The sequence below is a fragment of the Vicia villosa genome, unplaced genomic scaffold (genome assembly GCF_029867415.1).
Source record: "Vicia villosa cultivar HV-30 ecotype Madison, WI unplaced genomic scaffold, Vvil1.0 ctg.000283F_1_1, whole genome shotgun sequence".
NCBI lineage: Eukaryota > Viridiplantae > Streptophyta > Magnoliopsida > Fabales > Fabaceae > Vicia > Vicia villosa.
This window is the reverse complement of record NW_026705121.1, coordinates 1071476-1083092: the sequence shown is the minus strand read 5'-3', so window position 1 is coordinate 1083092 and position 11617 is coordinate 1071476. Positions and strand designations below refer to the sequence as shown.

The 11617-nt window shown below is 39.5% G+C and overlaps 1 protein-coding gene across 1 annotated transcript; it reads left to right on the top strand.

The window, feature by feature from the left end:
* Positions 1-7103: 7103 nt before the first annotated feature.
* On the top strand, positions 7104-10603 carry LOC131626378 (DNA-directed RNA polymerase I subunit rpa49-like). Its single transcript, XM_058897195.1, has 5 exons — positions 7104-7232; positions 7448-7844; positions 7950-8099; positions 9283-9597; positions 9995-10603. The coding sequence occupies exons 2-5, from the start codon at positions 7452-7454 to the stop codon at positions 10406-10408; spliced, it is 1272 nt and encodes a 423-aa protein (XP_058753178.1). The 5' UTR covers positions 7104-7232; positions 7448-7451; the 3' UTR covers positions 10409-10603.
* The last annotated feature ends 1014 nt before the right edge of the window (positions 10604-11617 follow it).

Below are 11617 nucleotides of genomic sequence, written 5' to 3'. Positions count from 1 at the left end.
ATTCTAGCTCGGACGAGCAAGGGAATTGTGGCGTTCGGAGCTCCGCCGGGCAGCTCTTCCAAGTAGAAAGTGATTGGATCTGATTTTCCTCTGAACTTCCGCAGGGTAGGAGCGAGATCCGAGTTGGCGCTGATCAACTCATCGAACTTTCTTTTTACTGAGCTGATGGTGAGAGAGCCGGGGTCACCGCCGTTGGATATGACCATTGCGGTCGGGAAATATTCCCATGTACTGAAGGCAGTCGTCACGCCGACCGAAAGAATGAAGTCTTCTGGTCGAGTTACGGACAGCGCGACTTGAAGCGGCCTGCTGTCTGGTGAGTTGCCCTCGTCAGAGTTTCGAGGGGCTTCTTTTCGGGGAGGTTCTCCCTTCCTTGTGTACTTCGACAGGCGGCCTTCTTTGATCAGGGTCTCGATGGCATCTTTGAGATGTATGCATTCGTCGGTTAGGTGCCCGTGACTCTTGTGGTACTCGCAGTACTTGGATTTGTCGGTTCCCGGTCTTGTGGGATTCGACTTCGGGGGTCTGATGCTGGAATTCTTGAACTCGGTGTTTTGGCATTCGGCCAGGATTTTTTCGCGCGAGACGTTCAGGGGAGTGTAGTCATTGAACCGACCTGCTGGTCCTCGGCGCTCTTTGGCGTCGCGGGACCTATCATCTTTCCTCTTATCATGTCCTCGACGCAAACCCGAGTCGTCGAGGTTTGAGCTGCGAGCAACATCATTGCCCCTCGAAGCTTTGATCGCAGCTGCTTCGCCTTCCTCGAAAGCGATGAAGGCTTGGGCTTTGCGGAGGAGGGCGTTCATAGTGTGCACCTTCTCAATTTTTATGGCCTTCTTGAATTCGCTTACGGGGAGAAGTCCTCGTTCTAGGAGGTATCTTTTCCTGTAGTCGGCCGTCTGTACTTGGACGGCTTCTTTGTTGAACCTGTCGAGGTAATCTCGAAGAGGTTCGTTGGCTCCTTGGATCACGGCCTCGACATTCGCTTCAGACTTTGGTTGCCGACGGGAGGCTGTGAAGTGGCTCAAAAAAAGTTCTTTGAGCTCAGTCCAGGAGTGGATGGAGTTAGGGCGAAGGTTCCTGTACCAAGTCATCGCTCCTTTCCTGAGGGTGGTCGGAAAGATGCGGCATTTGATGGATCCCCGGATGACGTGATAATCCATGATGGCTTCGATGCTCCGAATATGGTCGTTAGGGTCAGTTGTTCCGTCGTATTGGTCCAAAACTGGTGGTTTCTCCATCCCCCGTGGGAGACGGGCTCTCCGGATGCTTTCGGACAAAGGGCTGCGGAAGTCCTCCTCGTCACTTGGTCCCGGGGAGGTTGAGTGTCTGCCTCGCCGGGGCTTTCCTTGCATTTTGTCTGGGCTTGCGCGGTTATCCCGGGGAGGGGAACGTTCGCGGGGCTTCAGCACAGCTTTTGAAGGGCCTCGGTGATCCCGTTCAGGGGAGAGGCTTCCTGTTTCAGTGACTTCAGGTCTCCTATTTTTCCTGCTCTTTCGTGGTGGAGAGCGGGAGTATGATCTCCGGCGATGGTATCTTCTAGGCGGAGAGCGCGAGGAAGATGGGGAACGCCGACGGTGTCTCCTCGGAGGTGAGCGCGAGGAGGAATAGAATCGCGACCGATAGCGCCTCCGTGGAGGGGAGCGGTATCGTCGCTTCCTTTCCAGCTCGTGGATGCGGTCGTCTTGGAGTCGGAGGAGGCTGTTCGTCTTCTGCAGTTCCTTGAGCAAGAGGGTGGTGGTGGGATCAGCATCCTCGGGGATGTTGATCTGCTCTTCCTCTTCTTTGTGGCGGACTCTTCGCCTGTCGGAAGTATGGGTGAACGAGGAGGCAACATGCCCGTCTCTGGCGTCAGTCTCATTCCCGTTCTGGGGCTGTTCTGGTCCATTATGGGGTCGAGCCTGCTCGTCCTCCCCGTTCTGAACGTGTCCCTCGGGAGGAACTTGTTCAACGTTCTGAACCTGTTGGAGGCCCTGCAGCTGCTGGATGTTCTGGATCTGCTGCTCCCTGGGTTGTGAGGTCTCATGCCTCGGCCTTCTCTGCCCGACAGGGGTGTGCTGCTGTCCTTCCTGCCGACGATGATTCGTCCCCTCACGGGTGGACTCCTCGATCAACTGATGCAGGAGGAAGGGATCAGGATTCGGGACGTTGTTGTTGTCAGCCATGACGATCGTGAATGGATTAGCTTTGATCTTAGTTTGTTAAAGAAGGGGAAGCAAGTTTCCCACAGACGGCGCCACTGATCGTACCTGACCAGAAGAATCGTCGCTGGCTGCTCGGACTGGATCTTCTAAGAATGAGGAGGGGGTGTACCTGCAAGGTACTCCGATGCCAAAGTGAGTAGACGAGCAAAGGAGTGCAAGTACGAGCTAAAGGTTAGAAAGAAGTGAATACCTGACCCTCTAGTCAAAGAGAGTATTTATAGCCCCCAGCGCTAGGCCATGATCTCGCTTATTGGGTTGGATTTCCAAGCCCAACTAGGAGACTTCCAGGTTCCCTGGGCGGAAATATCGGAGGTGCGTGAGTGCCCTCTGTCCTAGTTAACCGCTCCGAAGTTCAAGGGAGACGCGGTCTTTTAGGAGCCACGTGGAATCCTTATTATTCGGAGGGTTGAATATGAAGGAGCCCTGTGCGGAGCAGGGTCCTCGGGGAAGGTGCTCGTGGGAAGCCCTCATGCCGAGCATCTGTCAGCTCGCAGAGAGCATGGTGCCGAGCATGAAGGGGACGAGCACAGAGCATCGTCGATCAGCAGCTTAGGGTGGATTGGGCCTCTAAGGCTAAATGGGCCGAAAGTGGATTGGGCCAAGTCTCGGCTCAGTCCAAAACAAGTTGTAAGAAAATTGTAGAAAAAATATAGTTTTTATATTTTGCTGCGGGTTCGGGTTTGGGGAAAAAATCCGAACCCAGCGGGTGTGGGCGTGGGTGTTATTTTTTCACCCGAACATCCTTTGGGTTCGGGTTCGAGTGCCGATTTCGGCTGCGGATTTGGGTAGTGCAAAACCCGCACCCGACCCGACCCGTTGTCATCCCTACACATGAAAACAACATTTGTTTTAAGAAAATACATCCCCCTGAGTTAAAGACTCGTAGTTTATAATGAAAGGATATATGAGCATTATTTGGAAAACTCCCCCTGAGTTAAACAATCTCCCCCTTAATCTAAAACTTAGGACTTTACAGGAAATATGGCTTTCTTAACTAAATTTTCAAGGATTAGAATATTCTGATTAAAGACAAGTGGAAACAATTGATCAGAGTTAGCTTATCAGAAATTCTTTCTTCTTAAGAAAATTACATTCTGTTTGCATTTATATACCTAAATCTATTTTAATTATGCAAGCAAATTTTAAGGGATTTCATCAAAATGACATCTAAACTTTCTCCCCCTTTTTATCATGATAAAAAAGTTTAAGATTTAATTAATTGATTTTAACTTTGATTAAGCAACCAATATCAGTGAGAGAAAAATAAACACACATAAACACAAATATTTCATTAAAGTAAACTTACAAATACTTTACAAAAACATAATAACTTAAAGATTCAAAGTCATAAATAAACATCACAACGACATCATAGAAACTAAGGAACAACACGACTTAGATTAGGACAAAGACGAAATATATTGGACAAGAAATCATTTAAACCAATGAGCTTCAAAGAATTCACATCTTTTGCTATCCAGAGTATTGTCATGACCAGGGCGAACCCGTAGAATAATTTCTATCATTTCCGCTTTAAGGAGTATTTCAGATAAGATTCTTCCATAGGGAATGAATGACTTATTCATTTATATGGATAACGTTGTAGATTCTTTAAGATAGTTAAATATCATTTGAGGCAGGTTGATTTGAATACGCTTCAGTAGACAGAAAATTAAGAGTTTATCATCATGAAACAAAAAGTTTTTGTTGGTGCCACGGGGAAGAAGATTTGAAAGAATGAAACGAAACCAGTATTTAGCAATAGGCTGGAGTTTATCACGATTTTTTGGTTCAAACAAAGATGAGAGATCAAAAATGGAAACCATCGAAGCATCAGTTGTGCACCTGAGAGAGTCATGACTTGTGGTTATACCTATTTGATTACATCTAGTAGCTTCAGCAATGGTGGTGACAGTGATAGCAATAGGGAACCCAAAAATGTTAGAAGAAATAATGTTACCCTCGGTGCTTACACAAGCATATCTCTAGAAGGCTTTTACCAAGTTTGGTAAATTTCTCCCGGTCCTCGTAGCAGATGAAGATAGCCATTCCAGATTTAAAAATGAATACCGAGATGAAAATTTTGGCTAGCACCAAGGATTCTTGGCCGTTTTTTCATTAATGACTTCCAAAAGATCATCATTTATGTGAAACATTTTGAGAGACATGATGATAGGTGAAGGAAGAGGGTAAAAAGAAAGATATTTGATAATTTAGAGAAAACACTCAACAGAGTATATATGGACAAAAGATAGAAGGTGTAACTCACACGAAAGGAACAAATGTCTTGCTTAGAGTGAACATTAAATGTCAGAAAACAATAGTTATTTTCTAGATAATTTTAATACATGAGCACAATTTTCAAGAGTTTAAGAATATTTTTTAAAAATAAATTCCTAGATTAACATAAAAGTAAAACATGAGATTAATTATTAGCAAACAAAACACATAGGAAATATTTAGCAACAGAAAATAACATGAACGTAGTTAAATATGATGAAATATAAAAGATCTTAGTTAGAGGAAGGCTTGAACTTCAGAGCCAGTTGAGTTAGTGCATCTTTAAAAAAGTTGTTGAACTCATCTTGTTTTGAGAACATTTTTCTGATCAACACTTATTCTTTTTGTATGTCCTCAACATTTTTCTATAGCCAAGAGAAGATACCTAACTTTTCTTTTGAAAGTTCTTCCATTTCAACGACTTCTCTTTTTGCAGCTTCCTTTTCAGTTAAATCTCATTCAACAACTTTCTAGGCTTCCAAGCCTTGAGCTCTTTCTATAGCCTTGCTAACTGATAACTCTTTTATCTGATCATATAGTTCTTGAATTTTTAGAAATTCTTCAAACATCCATTTTCTAAAATCCTTCTAGACTTTATCAACGTGAGATACATCAACACATGTCTCAGAAAATTGGCAGACTCTTTCAACTTCATTTGAGACGTCTTCTCTTAGTTGAGAAATGGCTTCTTTAAGACAAGTACTGAAAATCTGAAGGTAGAGATGGTTTTCTTTAGAAGGAATTTCTTCAGTATCTGAAGGATTTGATATTTGACTTATATATGATGAGGAGGGATCAGAAGATCCAGAAGCAACAATCATATTTTGAATAGAAGGTGATGTGTTAGTTGTTACAACATTTAGAGGTTCTGAGATCATTGTCTCATAGTGAATTTCTGAGGTTATGACTACAGGAAAGGTTGAAGCCAATGTGATGGATGAAGTGTTTTTGGTGGAAGGTGGAATGGTAATCTAGTCAATTGACGAGACAGTGGCGTGTTGTTGAGTAGATGATAAAATAGTAGAAACCGAGTTTCTGAGATTAAAGCCAGATGGAATAGTGACTAGGTCATAGACCTCACATGCTGAGGATATTTGAGAAATTGTGGTCATTAAAGAAGCAGAGCAAGTAGCTTGATTTTCCTTTAGTTTCTTCTTTTTTGTCATAGATGATTCCGTTTCTTGAAACATGTTTTAGTGGCTATTCTTTTTTTACTAGATAAATCTTCATTTAGCATAATGGTTTATGAAATTTTTTTACATTGAGTATTCTTTCTTTCTTCAGCGAGGTCTGCTGAGATGCTAGAGTTCACAAAAGGAACTAATTCCTTTAGATTCTCTCTTTGATTCAGTGTACTACTCTGTTTGGTCGAGGCTCTTCTTGGATAGTTAATATTCATAACCTTTTATTTAGGAGGGTGAGAAACTTCTTCAATGATTCCCAATCTTTCTAAATTGATTGCATTGAAAGGTTCTCCAATGTCCTTTTCGAGACCCTTTTCATCAAATTCTTTACAAGATTCTCTACGCTGCTTTACAATATTCTCTTCCTTCAAGGAATCTCTAGATACCCTTTTTGAGTTAGAATCATCAAATATGAGTATAATTTCTAGTCATATGTTACCGCTACTAAGAGAAAGAAGACGAGGATCAGAGGATATCCCCATTGCAGAAGCAGATGAGGTTTCAACTTCAGAATTACTCACTAAATCAATTGTGTTGTCGGTCATCTTGACTAGAAAATAAGAAATTTCAAAGATAAACACTTGAGTTAGAAAGGTACCTGATTATGTAGGATTGATGAAGCGGGAGAATGGAAAACAGGTGAAAGCTTTATGAGAATCACTGAATCACTTCTATTGATTCTCTAAGGGAAGAAGGAACGAAGAGGTTTTTCTAAAAAGTCATTGTAAATTTGAATGTTAAAGGTTGAAAAAAACTTCAAAATACCAAACTCTTATAAGCAACATCAACTAAAATGATTAAACCAGTTATAAAGAAATCACAATATCAATGATTATATTTTCACTCATGGATACACACTATAAAGACCCAATTGACCAAGGCCTAATCCATCTCAAAATCATACTAATTGACCCAAAGTATAAAACCAGTTCACAAGCTAAGAGCAAGATACACTATATGATCTCCACTTTCCAATATACTCACCTTGAATATTAAACTGACTTGGGCGTTGGAGTGATAACTATGTAGGTCCACCATGCGTCGTCGTAAAGGAGATTGAATCCACCACTCAAGATCATCAATTCACCAACTACATCTCTTCCTGGTTCTCGAACGGAACAACTATATAGAGGGCGACAAATTCAGGTGACAAGTTTTAAACACAATTTTATTTCACTTTTCTTCCTCACATACCGATTTAAGCGTTGGAGTGCTAACCTTGTAAGCTCCCCTATCCACTCCGCTAGAAACTCAAATTCACCATCACCTTGATCGGATAAACCATTAAATTAGTAAGAACTAGTCATAATCGTCAAAATTGGAGAATAGGCTGTTTTGGAAAACCGACCGGTTTAAATACTTATTTTTTTCTTCTTTTTCTAAGCCAAAACGACATCGTTTTGTTAATTATTTTTTAAAAAATCGAAATATAAAAGAGCAAAATGTCTGTGCGGCGTGACTGAGTCTGAAATTGAGAAAGCTCCCGTATCGCCGCATCGTCGTTCTGCCTCTTCGCCGTCTTTCGTTCTAGTTCGCCGCTTTCCTCTTTGCCGGAGTCGAATCAGTAAGTGCAGTCTTCCCCCCCTACTCTTATTCTTAGCATCAATGAGAAGAAAATACGGTGAAAGAGAGTCATGGTTGAAACCTGTTATAGATTGGTCACTAATGAGTTAAATTAAATATTTTTAATAATTTTATTATTTTAATAAATATTAAAAATAAATTATAAATACTAGTTTAAAAACTAAACCCTAACTCGATTCTCATAATTTTCTCCAGCGTAATGGAACACTCTCCAAAATCCACGAAGAAAGCAAAACACAAGAAGAAGGTGGATACTGAACCGCCGCCTGAACCGGTTCGTGAACCGGTTCAGGTTAAGGTTGAAGTTGTCCGTTCGGATCCAGAGAAAATGCCGCCGTTTGTTGGTTATTTTCCGTCTGGATTTGATCCGGTTAAGCAATCTTCCGGTTCCGCCGGTGCCGGTATCCAAGTTTATCGAAACCAGTTTATGAATAAGAGGACTGAGCTTGTTGTTAGTCCTGCTGATTCCTCCGTTGAATTCGTCGGAACGAGTTACGCCGGCGAGGCCACGGGACAGCGAGGAATGTATGCACTTGGTGTATTTGATAAGGAATCTCAGACGCTTAAGGTTGTGAGTATTGGCGCTAATAAGGTAAATTTGTGATGAAATGTGTGGAGAAAAAGTTGAGTTGATGTTTTGGAATTTGTTAGTGTGCTGTGTTGATTTGTTGTTTTTGTTGTTATTGTTGTTGTGTAGATATTTAGATTGGAACCACGAGTTAAAGGTTTGGAATATAAGGAGCCGCTTCCGAGTGGGACTCCGGTGGAAGAGATGACTCAGGATGAGTGGACAGCCAAGAGGAGATTGACTGATGCTACTTTTGGAACTAAGCGACATATTGAGATGGTATATTTTGATTCTGTTTAGCCCTTATTTTCTAGCTGTGCTAATATTAAGTAATTACATGACAAAATCATTATTTCAGTGTGATATTTTGGTTGTTGAAAATTTAGAAGTGACAGATGAATCTCAGCTTAGAGATGAAAATTTACAGAACATACAATTCCACAAGTTTAAGGTGCCACTATTGCACTTATCGTGTTAGTGGGTATTATTTTCTTTTGGTAAAGGGTGATTTTTCTAGGTCTGAGACATGTTATGTTTATGAAAACATGATTAGATGATATGGCACCCTTCATGTTTTTCTAATCAAATATGATTTCATATGACCACCATACCACATTTAATCTTGGATTATAGTTCCCACCCCAGGACTGGGACTGAGCAGTTTTTCGAGTAGCCGGTAGCGGGGGAAGAGCAGTTCCCATCCTGGAGTGGTTTTTAGCCTGCTATTCTTTTCCCCTCTGAAAAACCGAAATTACCCCTTAAATTTAAAACGTATTTAGGATAATTTTAGGTTTTTGAATCAAATTTGAGTTGAGACTGAACCCTAACCTTCCTTCACTGACGTTTCTGCACTTCAGCTGTTCCAAAGAAAAATATCAAGTTCCTCCCTCACCTCTCACTTTGTATGTTTATAATTATTATTCATGTAATTTATCCAAAAAATGATCAAATCGCGGCTATCCCGCTATACGCTATCCCTTTTTTTGGTGTCGACCGCTCTGCGCCGCTATCCGGGATTGATTACTCTACTTAGTAGTTAGTTCTCATTGACATGATTTCCTTTGGTTACATATGTGTCTGGAACATGCAGAGTTCTGCTCTGTATCATGGATTAATTAATGGCATATCATTGTCTCTCCATTGGGCTTTGCACAGATGATAGCTCATACTTTGTTTGGTAAACTATTTAAGATGATTTGTCTGTACTCTGTATGCATTGTCTTTAAACAGTGAACATAAGGAAAGACATTGACAACAATTTTATATTTTGTCCATTCTTTTATTATGAAAAGTTATTATTAACCTAATTTTAAATAACCTTTTACGTAGTAGTATTAGTAGGTAAGGTTATTGCTGTTGAATTAAAGTGATCAAGTCTTCTATTAATTATCATTCAATAAAGTATACTTGATTTTTATTGGACTTGTTTTAAACTAATATTGGAATTTGTATTATTCTGCAGAATCTTAAGTTTGCTGAAATCAGAAGAGATGAAGAACCTGAAGCTAAAAAGAACCTGGATGAGAAAATGAAAAATGTTGAAGTAAAAGAAATTGCTCTTGCAAACACAGATGCTCACATCGCTCGCCATATACCACCATATGATACTTCTGCAACGACACCTCGGGAGGCTTATGTGTTGGATAAAATCATCCTTTCACTAGAATGGAATCACCTTCAAGACATTTATTATCTCTTGCCAAAGGGAGAAGAAGCAGACTTCAGTGGTTACCCAACTTTTATTCGCAACAGGATAGACAAAGTAAAGAAGATTGAGGTATTATACAGATATAATCTTTTTGCTTAAAACATAATTTGGAGCTGTACAATAGTTTGGCTTTATCAGTGATACTATACTTATATGTTTCCCCGGATCTGGTGTTTTCTTTTTGTTTGCTGTCATATCTGTTTCCCCAGATCCGTTGTTTTCTTTTTGTATTTAAACCACAAAATCACGTTGTTGCGGTTCTTACCCATTTGATGAAGATTGAATGATTTTTATTTCAAAATAAATTTTAAAACTGTCCAATCTCCATTGAACGGTGGAGATACCCTGCTTGATATTTTTTCATGGATGGAATTTGGTTATGTGCTTTCTTTTCTAGCATAAAGTTCCGAGATTTGATTTTCCTGATTAAATTATCATATATGTTATCGATTGTTTATACTTACAGGACGAGTCTGAAAAGAAAAAGCTTTGTTGCATACTTTCATTCATCAACTATCTTGTCAAGTTCAAAGATCAGCACACTATGGATGGTGTTTCCTCTTCAAAGAATTACAAAATTCCTCCCATTCTGAACAATAGATTTTCGACCTTGTTTGAAGTTTCCGAAACAAGAAGGCTGCCACCTGAAAAGATTAATCTTCTCGTTTCTTACGTTTTGGTGCTCACACTTTTCACCGATGAATTCCACACTGACTACAAAGACATAGCAAAGGATCTGAGGATGACTATCCCTCCGGTGAGACAACTGTTTGAGCATTTGGGTTGCAAATTTTTAAAGGAGAAAGGGATTTTCCATGCCACACTTCCTATGCCTCTTACGTTTCCCCGGATTAATAGTAAGAGGAAGAAAAGAAATTGATCGCTTTTTGAGTCTGTTTTTGTTACTATTGACTGTTGCAAATCAAGCTGTTTTTCAGTCACTTATTTGTAGTGATGTCAAATTTTGCAATCCAAACACTAGGTGTTGTTGGATAATTTAGTTATGTCTATTAAATTGTGTACGTTTGAACCATGCTGTTAATCATAATGTACTACTTATAATTTATTTTATAAACCATTCATGTGTCAAATGTTTGTCATCGATTAACAGAAAATACTGATTAAGAGCATCTGGTTTTTCACACCAAATTATATGCAGCTTTAGGCTTGAAGACCTGTTATGCAAGTTAATCCAAGACTCAGCTTAATGAGTTCAATGTTGGTCTTGTTTCAAACTTCAAGATATCTAGTAGCTTAAACTTTTTAAGTACAAGTTTTTTTTAGCTCTACCTTATAGAACAATTCAAAAGGGACTTCTTAGGGTGTTGTTAATAAAACCCTACGTTTGAACAACCACACTTTACATCGGTATAAAATATTCAAATTGTTCCAATTACTTAAAAAGAATACTTCACAAAATTTTTACCTTGTATCCTATCATTTATTCTCCTACTCCTACAAATTTTAAAATATTTTAAATTTATCCTTTGTTAATTTTACTTTAATCTTTTGTTAATTTTACTTTAATCTTTTATTTTTTATTATTCATCTGAGTCATCCGAAACTGACAACTGCGTACTCCACCATTGCGAACTGGATAACTTAAACAACATAAATCTAATATGTTAATTTTCTAAATTGGATAACATTAGTAAATTAATTTCGGTTCCCTTATTGCACCAACCAGATAACTTGCATTCATGAAATCCGCTTCACAATTTATAACAGGATAACTTGTAATTATGTTATCCAGTTCATTTTAGTCATAACCGAAAATCATGTATAAACGGGTGCGCAATTTTTTGTTTAAAATTTTTTATTTATTAATTTTTTATTTTTATTTAACAGGTATGGATATTCCTTTGATCATATGCGATAAAAATCAGACATGTGTAGATAACACTAAAATATTATCAACGACACAAAGACTTGCTATACGAAAGAGGCGACAAGGTGGATTAGGGAGGTTGGAATCAGGAATAAAGTGACGGTTAGAATAACTCATTTAGATGTCAAAACAGGCAAAAGTGGAAGAAGTGACAAAGTAATATTTGGTTGTGATAGAGGTGGAAAATATAAAAGAGATAGT

What these genes read in the sequence shown, in the direction of transcription:
- LOC131626378 (XM_058897195.1), top strand. Translation starts at nt 7,452, where the DNA reads ATGGAACACTCTCCAAAATCCACGAAGAAAGCAAAACACAAGAAGAAG. An exon ending in TGAGTATTGGCGCTAATAAG is followed by an intron (nt 7,845 to 7,949) that starts GTAAATTTGTGA and finishes GTTGTTGTGTAG; the next exon opens with ATATTTAGATTGGAACCACG. An exon ending in CTAAGCGACATATTGAGATG is followed by an intron (nt 8,100 to 9,282) that starts GTATATTTTGAT and finishes ATTATTCTGCAG; the next exon opens with AATCTTAAGTTTGCTGAAAT.